The sequence below is a fragment of the Centruroides vittatus genome, unplaced genomic scaffold (assembly GCF_030686945.1).
Source record: "Centruroides vittatus isolate TY-2023 unplaced genomic scaffold, ASM3068694v2 contig_371, whole genome shotgun sequence".
In the NCBI taxonomy this organism is placed as follows: Eukaryota; Metazoa; Arthropoda; class Arachnida; order Scorpiones; family Buthidae; genus Centruroides; species Centruroides vittatus.
This window is the reverse complement of record NW_027122194.1, coordinates 773,628-801,608: the sequence shown is the minus strand read 5'-3', so window position 1 is coordinate 801,608 and position 27,981 is coordinate 773,628. Positions and strand designations below refer to the sequence as shown.

The 27,981-nt window shown below is 26.3% G+C and overlaps 1 protein-coding gene across 1 annotated transcript; it reads left to right on the top strand.

Moving 5' to 3' along the window:
• Nucleotides 1–5,304: 5,304 nt before the first annotated feature.
• On the top strand, nt 5,305–21,835 carry LOC136975394 (growth hormone secretagogue receptor type 1-like). Its single transcript, XM_067270436.1, has 2 exons — nt 5,305–5,692; nt 20,852–21,835. Exons 1-2 carry the CDS (start codon nt 5,335–5,337, stop codon nt 21,679–21,681), a joined length of 1,188 nt encoding a protein of 395 aa, XP_067126537.1. The 5' UTR covers nt 5,305–5,334; the 3' UTR covers nt 21,682–21,835.
• Nucleotides 21,836–27,981: the final 6,146 nt, after the last annotated feature.

Genomic DNA, 27,981 nt, shown 5'->3' with positions numbered 1-27,981 from the left:
TATTATTTTAAACTAAAATAAAAAGACTTTATTGACTCAAAAATCAATTAAACTATATCAAAGCATACATATTCTAATTAAATTAATTAAAAAATTATTATTATTTATATATATATATATTGAGTTTTATTACAAAATTTAAGCTTTATATTCAAATAAAATAACGAATTAAATTCGATATATAAATTCTTATTAACAAAAATAATCATAAAATAAATCCTACCTATTAACTAGGATTTATTTTACGTTTCTCCATTCAAAATCCTTTTAAATTCTTCCTTTAAATAATTAATTGTTATTAAGTTTTACATCTCTTTAAAGGTCGGATTATACTTAAAATATTATCATTAAATATATCTGTCAAATTTATTTGTTTTATTTTTATATATATTAACTCTATAACACTACACAGCTTATATATATATAATTTTCCAACGATATTTGTCACGTAATATCCTATATATATCTCTGAAATTGTTCGTTGAAGAAGAATGTAATCGAAAATATTTTATTTCTAAATGCTAGCCAACTTGATAAAGTATTTTTTCTTTTAGTTTTTCGTTATTTTTGTCATTAAATACAACGTAGACGTTGGGAGCGAATGAGAGGTTACGTACACAAAATCGATAAAAATTAATCATTTCGACTTAAATTTTGAAAAATTTTAAATATAATAAATGAAATTCGAGGATTTCATTACTAATTTATTATTATTATTTGAATTAATGTTATCGCTATAACTTGAAATATCTTAGTTGTTGTGAAGGATGTGGCACGATTATAATGAGGTGAGAAAAATCCAAAATTAAATAATTTTTAATATATTTATATAGAAATATGGTGTCTTTTAATATATTTATATAGAAATTGGTTCTTAGTTGCATGTGCGTTAGCATATGCAACTGAGAACCAATTTGGTCGAGCAGAGGGACCTGCCTTGGACGGAGAAATCTCCTTGTCCCTTCCCTTTGGTCTCACACCCTCACAGGTGGGACCCGTCTGTTGGATACGCATCCTATGTTATTCTTGTTTTAGTTTTTAGAATAAAAGAAGTTGCTTCTGTTACAAATGTTTATCGTCTCTGTCTCCTTAATGAATCCCAAATATTAACACATCAACATTATAAATCTATAAATTGTAATTACTTTAAGTGTGATTAGATTTATCAATTACTATATGATTTTTCATTTAATTATCCCACCAAATCCTTATACTAAAGTTGTTACTTTGTGTAATTACAACTACTAGATAAACATTTCCAACAAATGTATTTATTTTCTTACATTCTCATTCACACTATTTGTTTAGTACCCTACTGTAATTTCTCTCATATTTTTTTTTCATCCCTTCACTCTCTTCCTTCAGCCTAGTCCCTTGAGTAAGCTCTAACCACTAATAATAATCAGCAATATTTAATAAAGCTATTATAATTCATTAATAATAATAAATTTTATTCTTAAATTAATTAATAATTTACTCTAAAATTTTATATTTAAATAATAAATTTTTCTCATATATTTTTCCAAAATTATTCTTAGTAATTATAAAATTAATTATTAAACTGTATAAAATAAAATAACACCGACTATTTTAACATTAAATTAAATATAAATTAAATTATTTCTTTAAATTAGCTTAAAATAATAATAAAAATATGAATTAAAATGGAAGCAATGATTGTCAACAGCAACTTTAAAAACTTTTTAACAATATAATTTTTATTTATTTAAGCATAATAAAAGAAAAAATTTATCAAACATTTATTTAAAAAATTTAGTTTATACAAATTAATTAGTTTTCTTATTAATTAACAAAGAAATTCAAAAAAAATTGAATGTATATTGAGGTATGGATATTGAAGTGCCAAATCTGGATTACAACAATAAAATGGATCAATGGAATTTTCTATCATGGATTTTTATCATGTATAAAGATTCTTCAGAGATTATACCTATTTATTTTCATGAATTTTTCATTTATAATTTGATATTCACTGATAAATTCTGGGTGCATTACCAATTTTGACTTGATTTCCAGTCCAAAATGTCTCTCTTTCTATGTATCTCTAAAGATTATTTTGATTGAAAGCTTCAATTTATTGCTTATATCCTTTGAAACAAAATCAAAATCTTCATAAAATGTTATAATAAACATTATAAATTGCTTAAAATATAAAAAAATTTAATAGTTAATAATAAAACTTCAATATTAATTATCATTACTATAATGTAAAAATAATGAACTTACAAAAAAATAAATTTAATATTATCAAATTTTATTATAATTTTTAAAAATATTTATATGAATTATTAATTATAATAAAAAATTTATATTTCTTAATTAGAATTTTAAAGAAATAATAGTTTTACGTTAATTAAAATTTTTATTGTTAAAAAAACTTAATAAATAAGTTTGTTAAATTACTGTACATAAAAAATTAATTCAATTAAGCACTTTTTATTCTAATTAATATTTATTAAACTCATTAAATACTTTTATTAATAAAAGTTTAACAAAGAACTTTTTTATTTTAAATAAAAAGTTTTTTATTAAGAATTAATGTAGTAAAAATTAATAATTATTAAATTGATTTTAAAAAACCTATAATTAATATTAATTAAGGATTAATTAAATATTATTATTAATAATTTTAATTCTAATCTATCAAATGAAAAATTATTTTTGATTTTTTAAAACTTTTTTCAAAAATTAAATTTATACTTTTTATTTTTATTATTTAAAAATTATTTTAGCTTTAAAATATTAATATTTTCTTAAATTCTAATTAAGAATTATTCTAGTTCAAATTGAACATACTTTTTATTTAATTAAAAATTTAATTTAATTTTAAAAATTATTAAAATTTTTCATTAGTTAAGTATATAAGTAACATTATGAATGTTTTCACTCTTTAAATATATTTCTAAAAAGAATAAAAAAATAACTATAAATTAAAATGAAGGAAAGAGATATTACTTTAAAAATATATGAGACAAGTAATAATTTATGACTTGCTATATTTTTTTTTACTTTAAAGTTTATATTTCTCTTATTAAAAAATTATATTAAATTATATATTTATAACTATGTTTAGCAAATGATCTATTAACACTATAATATTAAAATGCTTTTTAAAATAAATAAGTTAATTACTTTTACTTATTGCTGCCATCTGGTGATAATTAAACAAACTATTTTACTATTATTTAATTAATGACAATTATGAATATCTATTAATATAATTATCAAATACATGTAAAAGAGCGATTTATCGGAAGCGTTTTTGTAATTATAATAAATGAAATGATTTCTATAAAAATTTTAAGAAGAAAAACATTTTAAATCATTTTTTAAATTAAAAAAAAGTAAAAAATTATTTTATTTCTATACTTTTTTGGCATTTGTAACATTGATTAAATTAATTACAACAAAAAATATATATATAAAATTATTATTATTATTTTTTAAGGTATTGTGATTATAATTTTAATTATCATAGTTATTATTCTATTAAATAATATATATAATTTATTTATTTATTTTAATCTTTTTTATAATAATAATATATCTTTACTATAATATATAAAATATATTTTTAAAAATTTATCGAATGTCAGATTTCTTTATAAATTTTTCTTATTAAAATTTAAAAATAACATTATTGAAAACTTTAAATTGGAACAAATTATAATAAAATTCATTAGAGGAAAATATTTTAAAAATTTCTTGTCAATTATCTCAATTACTTTGCAAAAAAACTGTTTATTTTATTTTTTTAAAATTTTAAATTTTTAAATTAATGTTAGTTAATTTTATTTTTTTAAAAAAAATTTAAATTAAATTTTATGTTAATAAAGTAAAAATAATTTTTTAACAATAAAAAGTTAAGAATTTTTAAAATAGAAGGCATTTATGTCTTTGAATATACTTTAATATATTTTTCTGTATTTTAATTAAGATCTGAAAGCTGACACAAATACACTAAAGTCCAGATAAAAGACCCTGTTGAACACTGTTTATTTCCAAGAAATACTTCTTGCTAACCTCTTGTGGGGCCTTCTTCAATGATGCTAAAACAAAATTTGCATATATAAAATATAATCAGAAAAAAACATTTATTTTTAAAGATCTGTTTAAACATAAACGTTATAACCTGAGAAATATAAAGAACAATACTAAACTAAACTCTGTACCAACAGCTTCTAAGGATTTTCTGACCAGCCAGAATCCTAAATTCGGGCATTGTCTCGAATTTAGGGGTCCCGAGAAGGACGAAGTGTGAAACATTTAATTTTTTCATTTGTAATAATAAAATAATTTTGTTATTATTTGTCATAGAAATGTGAAACATTCTTGCACCCGAGCCCTTTGTATGGTCCCCGATATTTATTGTTGTAATTTTTACGTGGCCAAATTCGTGTTTTTTAACTTAAAAAAAAAGCTTTTATGAGGTCTTGTAGATGTAGGGCTCCATAAAGTCATTAGGGTTGAAACCTCATACGCTTGTCGCTAAATATGGTTTCGCCCACTGGACTCAAGAAACCAGACTGAAAGGATTACTAGTCCCTTCTTTCTAGGTCTGAGTCTATTAATACATTGAGCCTGAAGGCTCTATCTGGACCTAACAAATAATTGTATTATTTAAACTAATGTAGTAGATCCATTTCAATATAAAAGGCCCAAATATTATTTATTTTATTTTTTTAAAAAAAAAACATGATATAAAAATCATAAAAAGTAAAATTTTAATAAAACTTTTAAAAATATATATATATATTAGTATTTTTTATTGATTTTATTCGTATATTTGTATGGCTTTTGGAAAAGGGTGGAGCCTTACATTTTGTGAACCGCGCACTCCAGGCCCTTAATATACAAGTACAGTACACTAATATGTATACTAATACATATTACTGTTTTATAATACATATTAAAGTTTATAGTTTGTACTATAATGCATATGAATATTTATAAATTACATATATTAAAAAATATGTATAATATATAATAACAATAACTTAGTTAACAAAATTCCGTTAAAAAGACGTTACAAAGTGGGTCAAATTTTGCAAATTAATTAATTAAACAACCCTCAAGCAAAACGGTTTTTAAGAACATAACAATGAACAGAGCTTTAGTATAAAGACAATAGAAAGGCAAAATATAAATAAATAAAACTATATATATATTAATCAAAATATAGTATGACGTAAAAGCTGCGTGCGCATTTTATCCACTAACAAAACCTCTGACTTTGAGGATAGGCTTTCACTTCCATCTCAGTAGTTAAGTTAAGAGGGTTGATAATCTAGTTTTAGTTTTTATATATATGACATGGCTGACGATTGTAACAGAATGAATTACACGTTGTGGTACTGTATCAATGAAACTAACTGGACTATCGATTGCCAAAAGAATTTCGGGTGGTCTGAAGAATATATACCTTTAAGATTTCCATTATACATAAGAACGTGCGCTAGTATAGTTTGTGGTTTAATCTTAACCCTTGGTACTATAGGAAATTTAATGGTACCTTTAGTAGTGTTTAAAAATAAAGAATTAAGAAATTCGACAAACATATTCCTCATCAATTTAAGTATTGCTGATTTATTAGTACTTTTAGTTTGTATGCCAAGTGTATTGATTGAACTTCACTCGAAACCAGAAGTTTGGATACTTGGAGAAGAAATGTGTAAGTATATATATATATAAATTAGTTATAAATTCTAGAATATTTAGGAAATATTTATATTTAAAAATTTTTCAATAATACGTTTATGAATTTCAGAAAAGTTTAGTGAAAAATTCTTTACCTTTTAATAGAAAAGCCCAGATTTTCTTTATTGATTCTTAAGCTTGATTGACTCCAAATATTCTCACTCGTATAATTTAATTAAATATGTTTTTTTTAAAGTAATTATTATAATTCTTTCATTATATTTAATTTTAATTCTTATATTAATTAAAATTACGAGAAAATTAATTAACACTCTTGTATCTTAATTACAAATCTAACTCAATTTCAATATATAAATTTAAACTGAATTAATGAATTAATTTAATAAATTTTTTCTTAATTTTTTAAATTATTTCTAAAAGTTTCTAAAACATCTTTAAAAATTTCCAAAATTTCGAAAAATTTTCTAAAAAATGCTTTCAAATTTTTGCAAAAGATTCAAAATTTTTTAATTAGATTATTAAATTAAACTTTAATTTTATTTTTTTACTAATAAACTATAAGATTATTTTTTAAGTAATTTTATAAAGTTCATTTATATAAATTATTGTTATATTCGTTAGTGAATCAGATAAATGAACAATAAGATTTAGTCATATACAACAGATAATTATATTAATATATCCAAAATTAATATCACATAATTAGCAGGAAGAATTAATTAAGTTAATTAGGATGTTTAATGATTTGTTTCAAGAATATAATTAAATCGTTTTCTATCATTTTATGTATGTTAATAAATGAAAGTTGAAATTATTCAATTTGTAATTTTTTTAAATTATTTGACAGTGATTTATTGACTAAATGACATTTTCTTTATCTAATTTCTGCATTACATTTTAATGTAAAGTCATAAATTATACAGTTTTTTACGTGTAATTCGAATACAAAGTATTAGTTCGATTGACGTAACTTCCCAACCTAACCTTTTTAAATGAGTTAAAATGATTTTTACCGCTGTTTATACCATTATTTATCGATAACTTTTTACAAATAATACTGTTGTAGCTTCTTAAAATAGTACATAATGATAATATAACTTATATAACGTTACTTAAGAGTAGTAACTCTCCTATTGTTGGGGATCGCGATCTTTCGGTTGGAAAGTATGATCGTTTACCGTTTAAATTTATATTTAATTTCTTAACTTGCATTCAAATTAATTACAGATAAAAAGTGATGATAACAGAATTTGTATGCATCGTTTAACTATTTTGAGAGATTGCTATAAATTAGCCTGTACAGTTGTAATATGATCCTGTGATATTAATGTAAATTTGGTTCATCTGGATCTCAAGATGCTTAATGTTCTTCATAATGGGTTTCTTTATATAGTTAATGATGTATGCTAGATAAATTCAAGTAATTATTCTCGTGAGGTCAAGACCCTGTTTAAATATATTGTGAAAGAAATATTTACGATTATTCAAACATATTTTGTAATTAAGTTACGTTTTAAAAGACATTTTTTTAAATATAAAATTAAGTATTTAATCCCATTTAATGTTTTTTATTCCTCCTTATAATTAAAATTATTAAATTAAAATTTATATAAACTTATAAACAACATTAAAATAAATTTCTGCACTAATTTCAAAACGACTCCTTTGGGACGTATATAATTTACATGGAGACGATTAAGATAACTTTTACGTGAATAAACTTTGAAGACAAGTTTATTATTAGCTTAAAAAAACAAGAAAATAAATAACTAAAAGATGATTTTTTGAAGAGTTTCGTCTCATAAATAACTAAAAATATCTTAAAGAATTAAGGAATTTGAATATAAATCATCTACTCGGAACTAAGTTCCATAAAGCCGAAGAAATATAAAAAATCAATTTTATAAATAATTAAGCATTAAAAATAAAGAATAAATTAAATATAGATGTAAATAAACAACAGAGACATCATAATTTTCTTATATTTATGCCGTTGTAACAGTTACTGATAGCGCAATAACAAAACGAGAGTTCGCTTCCTGTTTTTCTAAAAACTCTCTTAAGAGAGTATTAAAAAATAAAACCTTTGTTATGAAGTGAATTTATTAATTATTATATACTTCGAATATAGTTTAAGGGTGGCAAAACGAGAGAAAAATCGATAGAAACGTCGTAAAATTTATCAACAGATGTTGTTGGCAAATTGAGCAAGAGATAGTCAAGCGTCATAACTAAACATTATCTGCCTGTCTGAAACTCACATTCACTACACGTTCAATCTGTTCTCATCCGATAATTACACTATTAGACATTACACGAAATGTCCTTCAGACCTTATTATTGATCGATAAACAGATTCAGCTTGATCGATCTCTACTCTACTCTGTATCAAAATTTATCAGATATATTGTTGTTGGATTATGATGTTTAAGTAGCTAGGAAGTCATCTATTATATTTACAATAATATTGTATCCTTAGTAAAAGATATAATTAAGGTTGTTTGATAATAAAAGTCGAATGTTTTTAAACTTTAACTACTTTTATGAAGTTCAAAACATGTATAATTTTCTTGATTTTTTCCTCACTTTTATCTACTTTTACTATATAAGTTATGCATTAATTTAAATATTTATTTTAAAAAATAGAAAATTAAATAAATATATAAAAGATTTTCCTTAAAATTAAAGTTAAATAAATAAATATAACAGAGAAATCATAAAATTATTTAATATTAAACTTATCTTCGTTTTTATGTATTATTTTTTGTGTTTTTATAATTTTTAATTTACCATTTTGTGATTTTTCTATACTTCTAAAACTAAACTTTTATATTTAAAGTTCCTTTAAATTTTTTTATAGATCATTAAAAATAAATTTCTGATTTTTAAATAAATATTTAAATATTTAAAAATTTTAAAAACTTGAAAATCCGCTAGTTTTTTCCTCTAAATTTTATCCATAAATTCACTTTAAAAATATATTCTCGAATATTTTTATGAATTATTTTAAAAAATAAATAACTTTTAAAGAAATTATATCAAGCTTTAATTGTATAAAAAAATTATTTTTTAATTAACAAAAAAAAATTTAATTAAAGAAACAAAAAACTTCTAAATGTAGATTCTCTTGATAACTTTTCCAAATTGTCGATTCGTGGAAAGAAATAGATGAGAAAAATCGAAGGTAATAAGATTTTCTAGGCTTCTAGACTATAGAACCAGAAGAAAGATAACTTTCTGGACTATTCTATAATAGATATTTCGAAATCATTGATCTATAAGTTATAGATATACGTTTCAGATATATTTGTAAATACGAACTGTAAACTTAATTTCAAACAACATATTTTCTTTTACAAAATTGCAATGATTAATTGTTCGAATAAGACAGAAATTTAGTTTTTATAGTAGTTAACTAGCTTTTGCACAATTCTGTATAATGTGATGTGTATTTAATATAATTAATAAATTTTCAGTGCTAGGTTGAAAGTTTGATTAATTTGAAAGCAAAATTAGCAATTCTGATTAGTTTACAGTGTACAATAATTTGTGCCAGAGCATCATGAATACCTTCTTGTAAAAAAAAATTATTTCAAGCAAGCAACTTATCAGCAAATTTTCCACTATGTTAGCTAATTCAGCCGAACTTTGCCTATTACTTTAAACAAAAATTAAGAGGGGAGAGTATACTGTATACTATAAAATATATTTTAAAAATTAATTTATTTATAACTTAAAAAAAATTTAAGAGTAAATTTTTAACTTGATTTTTACATTTTCATCTTAAGCTTTTCCGAGCGAAAAATTGTTCTTCTAAACCAATTTCTAACATTTTCTACATCAAAGGCAGTTATACTGTTAAAGTTCATCCACCATCCACTTGTAAAAATCAAAAATCGATCCCCCTTTTTAGATGGATTAGGTTCGTAAGAAATAAATCCATTTTTATCTCTTAAAAGTTATATTTACCAATAAAACAGTACAATACTTTATGTAAATGAAATGGTAGAGGTAAACTGTAGAAAAATCAGATTAATATCTCTCGATATTATATAAAAATTTAATGTGGCCATATTGTTTATCGCCCAAACCGGGACAGTTTATAAATGAAAAAAAATGAGTCTAGATATGGCTAAACTTAAATTATGTTTTTAAAAATTATTTATATATTGACCTATAAATTGTTTTTTATGGGGTCATTCAAGTATTATGTCAACAAAGGTTTGCCCTTTTTTGACCCCTCTTTTCATCATCACCAGTCATCAGGAATCAAGGTGCCCAGACAAGTAGCCGAGTGGATAAAAGCACGGAACACTGGTTTCGTGGGTTCGCGCCTCGCCAACATGGAATTTTCCGGCCTTTCTTCATCTGTCTAACACCTAAACAAGGACCAGTTTCCCATAGAAAGTCATCTTGGGAGATAGCTCCCTCGGCAGATCGCGGTACCTCCATCCTCCTAATTATGTCATCAGGCCAGAAGTTCAAATGATTCGCAAATACATACGCATTATTTTCAAAATATTTTATAATGACTGGGGACGGGTACAATCTTACGTCATCAAAAATTCAATTCCCTCTCCCCATCATCAATAATTGTCAGATACAAACGAGTCTTCCCTATAAACTAATGGCTTAATGCATGAATGGTTCCTTTTGCATTAGACCTATACAATGATTCTAACAGGAAAAGAATGATGTACAGGGGTAAGTCACTACTAATTTGAGGTGGAAAGCATATATTTTAAATTTAAAAAATATATGATTAAAAATTACAGTCCAGCATTATAACGACGTCACAATAAATAATTGCTCGTTAAATATAGTTTAAAATCATAAATAATTTTCAAATTTTTAAATTAATTTATTCCATTAGCGCATACTATTTTTAATTATAAAAAAATGCTTTTAATATGCAAATTTATGTTAAATTGTTGTTTTTAATTTGATTAATTTTAACTTAATTAAATTAGTTTACATTAATTTAACATTAATTAAGTTATTAATTAGTTTAACATTAATAAACATTAGTCTAATTAATGTTAATGTTGTTTTTTTAATTCTAAAATATGCAAATTTATGTTAAAAAAATATCGAAACTTAAATGAAAAAATTTATCAAAATATTTACGATTTTTAAATTAAAAATATGTAAATTTATATTTAAAAATTCGTTTTTATTTAAAAAAATGCAAAAATATTTTACAAAATAAAAAAAAACAAATTATAATTGCACGTAAATAAAATTATATTTACAAATTTTCTTCACATTTTTTAATTTATTACAAGAAATGTTTGCATTAGATTTTATCTTATATTCTTTAAAACATGCTTTTCAATGTTTATTTTAATTAAAAATAAAAATGCTAATTAATTTCTATAAAAAGAATTTAGATAAATGAAAAAATTATAACGTTGAAAAAAAAATTGGCTTAAATTTTAAATCATAAATTTGGCAAGAAAATATTTTCTAAAATTATCAAAGATAGAATTTATCGTTTTAGATTTATTCGATTTTTATAAAAGAAGTGGGCGTTTTAATCATTTTTATTTTATTAAAAAATAAATTTATTTATAAAATGGAGTCGTGGTAAATATTTTGGAATGTTACAAATTACTTTTGAATCAACGAAATTTGACATGAAATCATTTACGCCTCTCAAAGATGGAGAGAGGATTGGATCATTTACCTTTTTGAGGTCCCAAATATATATATAAAACAACAAAATAATAGATTTTAAAGAGGTTTTTTTTAATAATTTGTGTTTTGAGGCTCTGTAAATGCGATACCCGAGCAATTCCTGTAGATTCTCTCATAATAGATTCTGGATATAATAGAGTAAAACCAATAGGATATAAACCAAAATCGCACCGTATTTCTGGTTGGACAGGTTTCCGTTTTGAACAGGTTTCTTTTAACGTAGGAAATCGCTTCGTTCCGAAGAATTTTTTCCTTTTGGGATAGGTTTTACTGTATATTGTATTCTGTTTACACTTTAGTAATACTTCTGAGTCCGGGAGAAACCACTGACCCTTTATTAAGACCCTGATAAATGTGAATTATATTAATAAAATAAGGTAATTGACAAGGAGATCCGTCTCCCAAGAGGACTTTCTAAGAGAAACTGTCTCCTATTTAGGTGTTAGACACGTAAAAACTCCGCTAAACTCCATATGGCCAGATTATCAGTGAGACACGAACCTGCGACCAACAGTTCATCTGATAAATGTGAAGCCTACACAAAATTTTCCTTGCTGATCTTTCGATAATATGTGGACGGAATATAGGATATTTTCTATATAATTATTTTTAAATCTCTTAAACTCTTACGGAGGTCGAGTTGGCACTTTTATCTTCAAAGCTCAAATACATTATCAACGTTTAAAAAAAATTTCTAAATGATAAAGCTTGGTTAAAAAAAATATAAATGTTCTTTCCCTTAATAGACATATTGGTCTTAATGAATAATTTGTAACAAATGCTTTTGAGGCCTCGTAAATGCCCTCTCCAAATTCGCTCTGCAATCACTCTGTGATAGGGCTTAATCAAAAGATTGACAATGAAGACAAAAGATAAAATGAAATTTTCTTCAAATTAATTTAGGTAGAATGTCCTTTAATTAGAAATCCTTATCTTTACCGTTAGTGGCAGGTACACAATTAATTTATGTCACTATTTCGCCGAAACTCATTACTAAAGTAGTAATTTTGATTCTAATACTTTTAACTTTGCCAAAATAAACAATGAAATCAAAACAAAGTTAAGATTAGATCAGTGATGAAAAACACTTTTTACGATATTATACAGGTCTTTGTATTAAAATTAATTATATTTAAACTGAAAATTGCTAATGTCGTCAATATATCTTAGAAATTAAATTAAAAATTTATAATACTGATGTTAATTTATAGTTAATTTACAGAGCTTTTTTTATATATACTTCTGGCATGCTTTAATATTAGCATCCAGGAAAAGTTGCCAAGAATCGGTTTATACTTGTTCATTTTCTATTACAGCTTTAGTTAGATCCCCAATTTTTGTAGTTTTGGCAGCATAAATCTTATCTTTGAAGCAAAAAATGCACGAAGAATATGTGGTGTATAATGCCTCTTCTATAAGTTTTCAACTGTACACATACGGAGGAACGATAAATGTAAGAAAACGGAACGTCTCTATCTATTAAAATGTTCCATTTAGCTTAACTTTTTTGTCTTCATAACATTTTGAGAATGTTCCAGATTGCTTCATCCAAATGACGTGAAAGAATCGCAGACAGCACTATTCAGACGTGGCAGTGCACTGTTCTACAAGGTATTTAGATGTGACATGATATCATTCTTTAAAAAACTACCCCAATTGATAATATTCCTGTTGAAACAGTACAGATTTCTGAAGCATATCCAAATTTGTGAGTTGATGGAAAAACCAAAGGTGTCGAATAATCGATAATACTAGCGAACATTAATTCACATTGATTTTCGTGTGTTCCATAAGTATTTTGATTTTTTTTCTTTTAGAAATAGGAAAAAAAATGCTTTATATAAGTGCCCATTAATCAAGATTAAAATACTGTATTGCATTTTTATCTTATAATTAATAATTTTTAAACAAGTTTTTAAAAATTATCCAGATTTCTTGCTTATAATAAGCCATTGAAGTTTCAGTAAAGTGATCGTTTATGAGTATATTTCAATCGAAATAGCATCATTAATCAAAAAACTGTTGATAAAGTTTTCAATTTTGATATAGAGATATCAAAAAATCATTGCTCCTTAATATCTGTATTGATAAGTGTACCATTCCTTAGTACAAAAATCTTTAGTAATATTCTGTTTGAATTACTCTGAATATTTTATGAAGACAAGGCATATAAAAATTAATTTAATAAAAATAATAATAATGGTTTTAATCATTAATTAAAGTACAGGGTGGTCCGAATCAGTTAATCATGTTTTTCATTTTCCAGATACACTTGTTTCTTTCTTTTGTAAAATTGATGGGAAGTTGATAAAAATGCAATCGAATTAATTTTATTTTTAGTTAATCTGGTTAATCAATTACAAATTAATCTTTACAGAGGTTAACTGGTTTATGGACCTCTCTATATAGATCAATATCCAATACTTAATAATGCTTTCATCCATGCAAAATTGAATAATTATACACGAATTTAGCATTTATATTATATAAAATTATACCTGTAATATAAAAATAAAGATAATGTAAACGTATATTAATTTAAATTATGCTAAAAAATATATTTTATAAATTTACACTTTAGCGATATTTTTAAGTATTAATTATTACAATTAATTCCTTAATATGTACAAGAAATGTAATAAATTTTGGTACTAATGTAATAAATAAACGTAATACAAAGTTAAAATTCGTGTATTGTTCTAAGTACAGTACATATAATGAATATATAAAATGGAATATATGGTGGCTCATAAGAATGTAAACCGTACGGATCTCATTCAGATCAACGTTTCTTTTTTAGTTTTCCTATAATAGTATTTGACTAATACAGAAATTTTGTGTTTATATTGGTTAATCGACTTTCTAAACACCAGGAAAAAATTAAATACAGATTATAATAAGGATTTTTTCCGAAATACAATTAATTTGGATCAATGAGTGATTAAATCGAAGCTACGTATTAAGAAATATTGTCGGTTAGATGCTAAAGATAATCACAACGACGGGCTGTAATTTTTAATCATGTTTTTAATGTATTTAACTAAAATATATGCTCTCCACCTTCAAATTAGTAGTGACTTACCCCTGTACATCACACTTTTCCTTTAACAATAGAGTCGTGCCGGTAATCTAACACCTTTCAGGGGGAAATTTTTAAATTGAAATAACTTGACTTCCGGTTTTCATCGGAAGTTTTCATAAGTTAATCGGGGCTTTCTACCCCTACGGTTTCCACATCTGGTCTCGGCATTTATGTATCTAACTCCACTCTCGAGATTAAGAAAATACAGACGGACGGACGACAGTGAGAATTTACGGGTCTACAATTTTTTCAAAATTGCAGCCCAAAAATATAGCTGTAAAGTTTATGTAAGCAGTCAACATACGTTAAAAACTAATTTTTCTATAAAATCGAAGGGAAAGTAAGCATTAAATATGAAAAAGTTTTTGGATATTAATTATTGATTATTATTTGTGGTTATATTTATCAGTAAAATATTTCTCACGTATAATATACATGGTGGTCCATTGTAGAGAGATCCATCGGATTGGAATGGGTTGAGGGTGTAAGGTAACACAACACATGGGTGATCTGCCAAGGGGAATATGAGAGAACTTTTATGGGAAACTGGCAGTTATTTAGGTGTTAGACACGTGAGAAAAACTCGGAAAACTCCACGCAGTTTGCCTTTTGGCGAAGCGTAAACTCGCGATCAGTGTTTAGTGATTTTACCCATTCGGCCACTGATGATCTCGTAATGAGAGTTTTTTTTATTCAAATACAGAAATTATTGCCTTTCAAGCGAAAACTTGATAAATGGTCAGTTAACTGACTTTTGTCCCACTCTATATGTAAAACGCTAAATAATTTTAAGTATATATCCTCATTATCTATTACTATATGAATAACATGTCAATAAATATATGTATATACGAATAATTTATATATTTTTGTAAGCTTAAAAGCCTGTTATAAGATTATAAGATTAAACAGTTAAATATATTTAAATTTTTTAAATTTAAATACATTTCACAAGATCCGTTTAATTGGATTCTTATAACATTTATCTAAATTATATTCTGAGTAACGGAGGAAGAACTCGCATTAGTTTCAAATCATAACGATATTATCGAAAATACAATCAGAATTGGAAGAAATCCTCTAAATCCCTAGATGTTGGAGATCCGAGGAAAAAAAATTAAACTGAAGAATATAAAGCTATCGAAGCTGATAAATAAATTACATACCATTAAACACTATCTTGAATAATGTGATCCGAAATTGAATCCAGTCCGAATTAATGATTTTTTTCATCGGCGAGGAAAATATCCGAATTTACTTAAAAATAAGTATTTTTTAACTCTTATGGATAAAGAAAAGTGTCGGTAAAGTATGATTATGAGGAAATTCCTCAAATTCTGCTGGCCTTCTATTGTTATAAGTTAACTTTGAATTACGAACGTATGCTCTGTGTTTTTTTAATAACGCATTTGTGTATTTTTAGTGTATTTATAGTGAATGTATATACTTATGCAACCTTCTGTACAACATGCAGTCTTACAGGATCCTTTTGAAAAGAAATGTAGTTTTCTCATTACAAAAAGTTTCTCTTTTATGTCATATAAGGATTGGAAAGTATCTTAGAACTGAGAAAACAGATATTTATATTCAAAGAGGATTTAGATAAATCTGTTACTATGCATAATCAGTATTAGATAAAGATTCATTGAAGATCGACTAAGAAATTCTCACTAGATCTCCTTTTCTTAAAAATGTCTCGTTTGATCTATTAAAAATTGGATTTGGATTGATGGGATAAGGCAACGCACACGTGGGCGATCTGCCAAGAAGGTGTCTCCCTATAGGCTTTCTTTCTTATAAGATTGGACCCTATTTAGGTGTTAGACACGTGAAGAAATCCCGGAAACACTTTGAGGTGCAAACCCACAAAAACTACCAGTGTTCGATGGTTTTATCCACGTGGCCATTGGTGGATTTCTTAAAATTTGGAAAGTAGCAAACTTGTATATTGCCAACTATCTTAATATTCGAATTCTTTCACATAATTTTTTAAATAATTTAAAAATGGAAAATAATTCAGGATTGAAAATAATATTAAATATTTAACCAGCATCTCAGAGTGTAATGGTTTATGTAGTCAGGTTGATATACATTTCAAAATACATCACTTAGAGGTGCCTTAAAACAGTACACAATAAATTGGTGATGATTATTTAATTTAGTCTTATTTAGACTAAATTAGATAATAGTGCTTATGTCTTAGCGATATTAATCGTTATATTGTCTTTTGATGATTAGCTATTGTTTCATACATCAAATTGATAAAGTATTTGTGTAAAGAGCACTTCATATAGGATATGATTAAGAGAAACGCCTCTGAAGCTAGTGTTTGGGTCACAATTAAAACATTTAGGAAGAATTTCGACAAGGCATTTAAGTTTTAATGACATACACTATTTTATCGCATTACTTTCCGAGAACGTTTTATTAAAAATTGACTAGCGCAAATGCCATCAGTAGCCGAGTGGATAAAACCAACGAAAAATAGCAGTCAGTCGCAAATTTTTTCCTCGCCATACTCTACATGCAGAAAGTAGAAAATATTTTGGTTTTATGTTATTATAACTTTATTAAATAATAGACACAATTCATAAACCACAGATAATACGAATAATTAAAATAATTTCTGCTGCGAATTTATTTATATATTTTTATTAATAATATAAAATTTAAACTAAAATAAGTGATTCTATTAATATTTCACAATTTTCTTCCTCTGTTCTGCGGTCACACTATTTTGTCACACACATGTAACCGGTGTAACGTAATACTAATCTTAGTGTAGCCCTGTTCGTTTCGTACACTTCAATGTCAATTTGACGTCATCTCTTAGTTTTACAATGAATAACTTTAAAAAAATGACGTCAAATTGACGTAAAAATGTGCAGCATCTCTACTAAACGAACAAATCTTGAATCGTGCTCGAGTACAATTTAACTAATTTTTTTATGCCAAGCGCCATCTATTGACGTTTTTTAATAATCTTGTAAACTAAATATTTCTCACAAAAGCTAGATAACAGGGATATAAATGTATTATTTCGAATGTATAGTTTGGAGAGTTTAATATTTTTATAAGCTTACATTAGTTCGCAGATTAGATCAATTATACGCATTGATGTCTGCTAGCGCCATCACGAGCAGTTAAAAGAACTATTCATCAAATATGTTTTTATACCGAAACAGATAGCATTTAATAAAACAATATATCAATTGTTTTAAATGGATAACATGAAGTATATTTAAATTCGATTTTTAAATTAGTATCATAAAGGTAGTCAACTGAATTTAAAAATTAATTATATAAATACTTATATAATAGAATATACCACATGGTGGCCGGTAGATACCTTTGAAGTTTAATTCTTTATTATAATCGAACAATGAGGTATGCAAGTTTTACTTAAATATCATTCATATCGACGACTGAAGCCAATGTGTTCAATATATTTACCGTCAATTCCAACGATCTTTGTTATATCATGGAATAGAATTGACTGGTCTGTATGTTCTTCATCCACAAGCTTTCATACAACTATCTCTACAATTAAGATAACTGTATGAAAGATTCTGGATGAAAAACACACAGGTCAGTCAATTTCCTTCCACTGTGTTTTGATGTAAAACTGCGAAATCTTCGCTATTCAGAGAAATGTTCTTCAAAGTGTAATGCTAAACTTTGGAATAAGCTTGAGGATGATCGAGATTGAAGTTGAAACATATTGAATACATTGCAATACAACTGTCTTCAAATATTGATTTGAATGATGAGTAAGATTTGTAGACCTCGTCATCATTTGTAATAAAGCATTAAATATAGTAGGTTTCTTTTGGATTACCCTGTAAATCAAAGCGTTACAAATTAATGATGAAATCGAAGATATTTGATACAATTTCATAAAATTTAATAAAACTATTTCTTAATTTAAAACTTGTTAAATTGACATACAAACACGCACTCGAAATATGATATTATGATTATTTTCCATGCTAATTTACACATTAATATGTATGTTGTACAATTATTTAATTAAATATATTATTAATCTTAATAAATACAACCAATTAACCAATAATGAATTATTAATTTAATGTACTAAAGCATCCTTGAAATATCAATTATTTTTGCATATTTTTTTTAATATTAAAATTTATTTATTTATTTTAATTATAATAATTTAATTAATAGTTTTAAGTAGATTTAGTAATTTAAATTTGTAAATAATTTAAAGCGTGAATTTTATATCACTTGTAAGAATTGATAATTCGAAAAATGAAATTTCATAAGATAAACTTTTATTAAGTTTTATTTTACTTGCTCTTACAATATTTGATGCAATTTCTTAAGATTCCATGATCTGTTCATCAACTTTATGAAAATAGTAATGGAGTGGACTGGTGGAATGGGACAAACGAAACACATGCGCGATCTGCCAAGGGAGAAACCTCCCGGGAGGACTTTCAATGGAAGGCTGGTCCCTGTTTAAATGTTAGACAAGTGAAGAAAATCCGAAAAAAATTCACGTAACCAGCTTGTTAGACAGCGCACACCCAAGACCAAATACTAGTATTTAGCCATTTTATTTACTCGGTCATCACGGGCACAAAGTATTCATGAAAATCTTTGATATGTTATCAGTACAATTTTTAATAAAATCCAATTAAAATACTTTAAACTTTTAATTAATTCGTTTAGGATATATTTATATATGTTCTTATAAATTCATCATTTTTTTTCTAAGAAATTTTAAATGGTTTGTATCTTAAAAACTACATTGAAAAAATATATTTCTTGAAGAATACATTTTCACCTTCTGTTGTATTGTCAGTAGTTCTCACTCGCTTATACAATTTTAAAATAATCCGATGTAATTCGAAAACACCACAATTCATCTTTTCTGACATTTAGTTGAGTATTTTTCGGAACTTCTTCAATGTAAATAAATGTATTAAACCGATATTAAATTCTCTATGGCTCTAAACTAAAATATACCTTTGTGTATTCAACAAAGTTTTCTGGCTTTAAGAAAATTCATCAAATATGAAAAGGCACAGTTTAAATTTATACGATTTTCTAAAAATACAAGTCTGAAAAAGTACTGTGTGCAGATACGAAGTATATAGCACAATATAAGTGATTGCGCGTATCTCGTCCAACATTACATAATACGTCAACACGTATTATGTAATGTTGGATGCCATGTTTTATGAGTTAGTTTTATAATTATATTTTTAATCATCTTATATTTAATACTTTAAAATTATAAATACATAAATTTAAAAAAAAAATCATTATTAACTGCTATTACTTAGTCATTTCTAAATAGTCGTGTTTACAAGAAAGATATCATCATCAATTCTCTTCTTAAAGATTAAAAATCATTTGAGTTAAGTTATAATCTAGTGGGGCAGATAATTAATAATTTAAATAATTTAAAAATTAGTTTTATCGTTAATTATGTTATGTTTGATTTTGCGATGAAATATATCTAATTAATATTTGGATCAAGATCTTAGTTGAAACATCCAAAGAAATAATTGATCCATGATCAATATTTACATAATATTTTTACACTAAAAAGCAGTTTTCTTTAAAATAATATTTAATAATAATAAATATTTCTGATTTATAGGATTTAAAAATAAATTTATAGCAAACAGAACGGAAAATATATATATATATATATTTTTTTTTTGTTTCTATATCGATTTTTGTATTAATAGGTTTAAACGTCCGAACATGTCTTATTAGATTACAAAACATGATTTTTTAGATTTTTTTAGAAGAAAAATGTACAGTGGAACCTCTAATAACCACCACTTCCCAACAATGGCCTTTTTTTCAGGAACTTTTTTCTTTTTTAACAAAAGTTCATACAAAATAACCTCTAAATAACAGCCATTTTTTACGTTCCAGTCAGTAGCCATTGTTCAGAGATTTGCCTATATATTAATATTTTTTAAATTATTTATTAAAAAATAATTTAAAATTTTCCCAGAATATATTTATATACTTTTTTTTTACTATGAGAATACATCAATTATAGTTAAACACTAATCGATCTAGATTGAGAGACGATTCTTTATCTTTCATCCACCATGAACTGATGTCTTTTTGTTGATAATTCCTCAAGCGGTAAAATGGATTTAGTGATAAGAATCCAAGAAAAAAATAAACTTTTTTTTTTGTTGAATTCTCCAAAAATTGTGTGCCAAAGGTTTTGTAAATATTAATAAGTAACTAATTTTTATAATTAAATGGTAAATATCTTATGTTTCCTACTACAGATTTATATTTTTAGAGAGTTAATTGTATTTAATTATTTTATTATATACCGTAATTATATTTCTGTATTCGACTTCATAATAACATATTATTATTCTTTTAATTTAGGTAAAACAGTACCATTTGTAGAACTGGTAGTTGCGCATGGATCGCTCTTGACCATACTTGCAATTAGTTTCGAACGATATTATGCAATTTGTAGACCATTAAAAGCTGGGTACACGTGCACCAAAATGCGTGCCCTTGCAGTCATTATAGCAGTGTGGATGATAGCATTTTCAATAACCTGTCCAATTTTGGCTCTTACAGAATACACCTATGCCCATTACGTAGATGGTAGCTTAGTGCCCGTTTGTCTAACTTCTGCCCAAAGCATGTGGCACAAGATATATTTTCTGTCTACTTCAGCTGCTTTCTTCTGGGTTCCATTAATCGTTCTCGTTGTTATATATGGTGTTATAGCCAAACATCTCATGAATAGTAGATGTTTAATAAAATCTAGTATGGAACACACGCAGATGAAGGCAAGAAAACAAGTGGTGCTAATGCTTTCCACTGTTGTTTTTTGTTTCTTCGTATGCCTTACACCTTTTAGAGTCTTTACAGTTTGGTTAACATTAGTTTCTCAAGATAAGATAGAAGCATTAGGTATGGAGACATATTACAATCTACTGTATTTCTGTCGTGTCATGTTATACATCAATTCTGCAATTAATCCAATACTGTATAATTTAATATCTTCAAAATTTCGGAATGCTTTCTTTCATTTAATATTCTGTGGTACACATAAACGTTTAATAAGAAGAACAGTAACTGTTAGCACGTCTACAACGTTAAGAACGAGCAGCACAGGAGGGAAGAGCCAAGTGCAAACTGTCGCAAGTAACACAATATGCAAAATTTCGCCCAAGAAAACGTATGATAAAAGTTTTGTATGAAAAATATGCCTATATTTTTTAATTATATAAATAAATATGTATATACACAAAGGTCAAAATTTACATCGAGTGATGAACTTCTTGCCCTACGTTACGAACACTTCTTATGATTAATTTTGGAATTTAATTTGTTCCAAATTATTAATAATTGTAAATAAACCGTCCTACTTATTTCTCTTGCCCGAAAATAATTTAAAATATGTTTGCTCGTGTAAATATATGCATAATTAATGAAATAATAGGAAAATCATTACTAAAAACTGATAGCTGTAATATAATTATAAATTATTTTAAAGGATGCTTCTAAGTGACTAGCGGTAAAACAAATGATATAGTTCGTTTCATATAAAACAAACTACACCTTTATTTTGCTTACTTAACTGGTTGCTAATTAGAAGCTCGAAAAATAATTAATTAATTTAATATTTTATTGATAAATTATTCTCTGAGAAGATTAAGTTATGAATTTACAAAGAAAATTTGACGTTCAAAGTGGTAAAATATATATATATATAGGAAATTCTCTAATTAACGAACTTGAGGGGACCAAGTTTTGAGTGTTTGATATGTGGAGAAAACAAAAAATGTCTTTACAAGTCTTTACAAGTATAAAATGCATTTATTGTTAACATTAATCACGTAAAATGTAATATTGCTTTTGATCTACTACAGTGTGCAGGACCGCAGAAAACAACATACGTAATGAGTTAGATACAAAATTAAGTTTGAATGACAAATTTTTCGCATTTTAGCGCTCGAAAATGAATTCCAACATTCAGAAATCACTTGCTGTTAATGCAATTTTCCACATAATCTGATAAACACACGAAAATGATCAACCCGAAGCAATTCTTTCAACGTTATTAGCGTATTTTCTGCGCAATTCCGCGCAGGTAGAAACTGGTTTTTACACTTCCATTATAAACTACTTATAATGGCGTTGCAGCTGTAGAATGTTTCCAGAAACCCGCCGAGGCTCACGCAAACGATTAGCAAAAAATTATAAAACGCCATTTTGTCAAAAATTAAGCCTAAATCTTCGGCTTTTAATTAGCAGGCGTTAGCTTTTAATGTTAGAAATCTGTAGTTAGTGGATAAAAATTCGGAAATAAATGTTTTAATAAGCAAAAGAAGTTGCGATATTGACAAAAACTGCCGAAAATTTTCTTCAAAAGTAGCACAATTGTTGATAAATCGCAGGATCTGGTAATTTGTCCTGTGTCTATTTAATACCATCCCTAATTGTTGAATACAGTAATTCTCGTAGGGTCTTTGACCTCTCTTCAAACGGATAGTTTGCCGTAACCTAAATGGCCGAAGTTCGTAATAAAGGGAATTTTATCAGGAGATTTTGTAATTTGTTCCTTATGCGGCGTAATAGATTCTATGTTTGTATACGGCATTTTCAGAGAATTGTCCGTTATTCGATATAGGGAGTTCATTCTCGGAAGAATTCGGAATTAGAGAATTTCCTGTAATTTAAAAGTTCAGTTTCAAACTCTCGGCCATTGAAGAAGAAGAAGACTAAAATGGGATTCTCCAGTTAGGTGTTTCATAGACTTTCACATGAAACGAATCATTGGTTTTCTTACTTAATCCCTTGAGGTACCCATTATAAAAGATTCAGAAGTGCTATACTACAAAACGTATTTTCAATGTAAATTAATAATTAAAAATATTTTTAAGAAATTACTTCTACTTTTAAAATGATTCCTTCTACAAATTCTGAAAACATCGAATATTATTAAGTATTGATATAATATTATTTATTTTGAAATGGAAAATATTTATATAATTGATATGAAAATAATATTATATTTAAAACTTTATGTTTTATATTGAAAATTTAAAAAAAAATGTAAATATGTACTTATTACATTAGTTATTATGTAAAAATTATTTTAAAATAACATGTAAAAAACTGTAAATAAATACATGGTAAAATTAATGAACTTGTGCTTCCATCTGTGGTCGATTTTTCATATTATATTTAATTTTAGTAAATTAAATTAACATTACATATATATACATTTCGAAAATAAAATAAAGTAAAATAAAATTACTATATAAATAAATGAAAATATACAACTTTTATATTTTTGCATAACTATAAAAATATAGTCATTAGTTTAATGTAAAAGTTTGAGAAAGTCGATTAATCAAAGTCATCATTTAAATATCATTAAGAAAAATAAAGTTTATTTCTAAAAAGACGGCTAAATATTACTTATTTAATGTATAAATTCAGATTTTAAAATAAATATTGAAAATAACGCGTTAGTGGATTACTTTTTTTAGGATGGAGCGTGCAATGCTATTCCCAACTTTCTAAAGTCAAGTGTTTTGGCTTTTGGAAGGCAAAATTACTGAGAAGATTTTGGAGAAAATAAGAAAGTAGTAGGGGTGATAGGGATGAAAGTGAATGTTAGAATGGCAATAGGATAGGAGTGACAGGAATGTTTCCTATCACCACCCATTCACTCTATCATATTTTTGGAGTTTTTCCTGTAAGTGTTGTCTTCTCATCAGAAGGCAGGTAGAAAAAATATGTGTGACCTATTGATCAGTAATTACAGGGATACAAGGGTCACCAGAACAAAAATAGTAATATCACTAAAAGTTAATACGAAGAGCTCGCTATAGGCAACAAAACTGTAGCAGAAGCCAAAGTGACTATGTCTAAGCTAGTTAGACGATACTAAAGAGTGAATATCCGAGACTCTAGGAATGGAACGGCGTGCCAAATCCAAAGAAGATTGAGATAAATAAGAGCTGAAGGAAATTAGTTTAAATGTTTTCAAAACCCCACATTAATATTAATTCTAGAAATGTATTTATAATGATTCTTCAGTCCTTTAACTATTTCCAGAATCACCCACTAATTTTAAACCTATTTAGAATTACTGATAAGGTACTAAAGCCTCCTTATAATGAATCATAAAAATGTTTTATTTCCTTAAATATTTCCAAAAACACGCACTAATTTATTTCTATTTCCAATTTGTAATCAATCAGGAAAAGGAGAAGAAGAAAAAGAAAATAAAAATAAAGCAAGAAAAATCGAAGAACTCTCTCCTCTTTGGTAAACGTTAGCATAATGATAAATCGTTATTGCTGCGAAAGTGCGATTAGTGTCAACTTTCTATCTTCTTCGTAATATTAATTCTGATATTCCATTAATAATAATTCGTTACCCTAGTCCATATAATAATTATATTCACTTAGTGAATCCGAGGGTAAAACCCATAACCATAAACATCTTGATTTATTGACAATTAACATGTATAAAGTTATATAGGAAGTCAGAACACTAAAAAAAAAAAAAAAAAAAAAAAATGTTTTATCGAATAAATAATTGCATAAACAAGTGTTTAAAATTATAAAAGTTAAATGAAATAAATTGTTTTATAACTTATAACTGCTTTTTATTTAAATAATGAGACTTGAAATTGAAATTTAAAACATCATTTTTATCGTAACCGAGGATTTAAATTGATTGAAAATACATGAAATATGTAAATTTATACTTTTTTTATATTTATAAATTATTTAAATAAAGAAAATTTAATATCGGAAAAGTTTTAAAATATTCTTCTATTGATTATTGATAAGAATTTAATATATTATTAACGCTATAAGTTACAGCTGACTCTCTTTATAATAAGAAAATTTCATTTTAATTCCAACATCTTATAAATTTTTATATGATTGATTTAATATTAATAATATAATTTTTAAATAAAAACATTTTGAAAATTATTTGTTTTACATATTTATTTTATTTTTATGATTATTGAAGATATTTAATTAATTTTTTTAATAGAAAAAAAGCACTAGAAAGAGATGAGAATGAAGATTAATTCTTGAAAATTTCGTAATCCTGCGTATGCAGGTGTATAGAATCTCTACAGGTAATTCAATAATCCGAAACGTAGGAGTTAATTATATATATTTTAATTGATTACATACATTATTCGGTGCATTTCGGGCCGATTTACATTTTTCGGCCCCTCATCAGTAATTAAAATTATTAACAGCTAATTTAAAAAACAAATTTTCAGAATATAAATTTACTACAACATAAATTGGAAAAATCGGGTGTAGTGTACAAAATATCGTGTATATGTAGAGATAAAGTCTATTATATTTGAAAAATCGAAAGAGTATTTGAGAAAAGGATAAAGGAACATGAGGCAGGGCTGGCCACATGGAGTTTTCCTGGTTCTCTCCACGTCTGTAACGCCAGTTACCCTTAAAAAGATTTCCCGGAAGGCATCCCGTAAGCAGATCGTCCGAGTGTTGCGTTGCCATAACTTAACAAACTAAATTTAGATTATATAATATATAATACTAGTTCTGTGTGGTCCGCATTGCTCGGACGTTGGAGGATTGTTGAGATTGGTTTGGGATAGGGTGATAAAAACAATAGTCCTAGTAACTAAAATGTACATTTATTGACCTGAGTATTTACAATAATGAAACTGCAAAACAAAAAAAATTGCTCGGGCTAAAGTTAACAAGGAGTGGCCTTTATAGATGTTAGGGAGAATAAGTCCCCACAATATTTTTTTCTATGGTTTCAAAGAATATTTAAGTAAAATTTAGTGCGAATTTTTATGCAAATTTTTATCACCCTCTCCCAACCCAACATCACAATCCGGCATCCCCTCAAAAGTCAGAGAAATGCCGGACACACACAGTTAGTGTGTGTCCGGCATTTCTCTGACTTTTGAGGGGATGCCTGAAAAATAATGCAAAAAGTCAAAAATTAGCAAAAAATACAGAAACGGTTTTTAAAAAATTAAATCGCTACACGGCGTGCGAAGACCCGAAATTTTGTCCTGTAGACTTACCATTATACCTTTGCAACTCCGCTACTCCTGAACCATTGCATCTTTCTCAAATCTCTCTTCAGCGGCGGCATCTACAGGGTAAGAGCTTTAATTTGATACCTGAACTGTATTTTTAGTCCCAGCGGTTTACTCAAACTAAGTCGGACAAACTGAAATCATCTTCCAATTAATATATAGATCAGGGCTTCTTAAACTTTTTTTATTCACGACCCCATTTATGATTGTGATTTTTTTTCGCGAACCCCCCCAAAAAAATATATATATATATAAAATAAAAATATATAAATATTTTGCAATATACATATGAAACACAATGAAAATATACATATATATTGAAGATATATACAAATTTGCAAAAAACAATAATGGTGTACGACCACAGTTCATTCGTGTTACAATGGAACAGAGACAACTGAATACACTGAAAAGCAATAACACTACACTAGTTCACACTACAATCAGTGTTGCTGAATCGTTGTCTCGCTGCACCAGAAGTGACACAAAGTGCAACTCACGAAACCTACGAAAGCATGCCATTTTCAAACTCTCACAAATTATTTTCAATATTTTGCAGTAAAATCTCGTGACCCCAAGATTTCGCTAAGCGACCCCAAATGGGGTCGCGACCCATAGTTTAAGAAGCCCTGATATAGATTATATATAATACTTTATAGTTTCAATAATTTAATGGAATGAAATGATTATGATGTTTTCATATGTACCGTACAAGATACGACAATTTCAACATATAACCAAAATAAGTAGCATAAATATATCACTGTGCATAAGCGTCTCCTATCGTCGTCCAAAAAATTCAACTCTTTGGATATGAGAGTCGTCGAAGGATATAATGTAGAGTTCATATCTGTTAATGGAAAAGCATAAAAGAAGATAGTGGATCACCAAAGTAGAAAAATGTGAACGTGAGAAAATAAGAAATTTTTAAAAAATCCCGCGACTTGTCGCGGGATTTTTCTGGCAACATTTGGTGGCGCCATCTGTTATGATATTTCATTAAAAACAACTTTTTACATTTAATAGTTAATAGTTAACTATATAAAATAGAAAAAAGTTTAATTTTGAGGATAAGAATGTGTTTTATAAAATAATTGTAAATGCTAATAATGAGTAAAATCCTTATTAAGTCAGACTCTATTCGAGATATGACACGACATCTTTATCTCCCCACTCCCTGCACCTTTAATCATCAAATTTTATAACATGAATTCCCGTTATAAACAAACCTCTTTTTTAAGAAATTTTTGACAAAACATACAGGAGTTATTAAGCTTCAAAGAGAATGACCAAAATTGTGCCCCCCATACAATAACATCCATAGGCCTACATACAGAAAAAAACCCGAATTTTTTTGTCTTTCTCGACGTTTCAACGTGTCCTGAGTCCAAAAATGTAAGTCTTGGGGTTGATTTTTTGACCGATTGCCGTA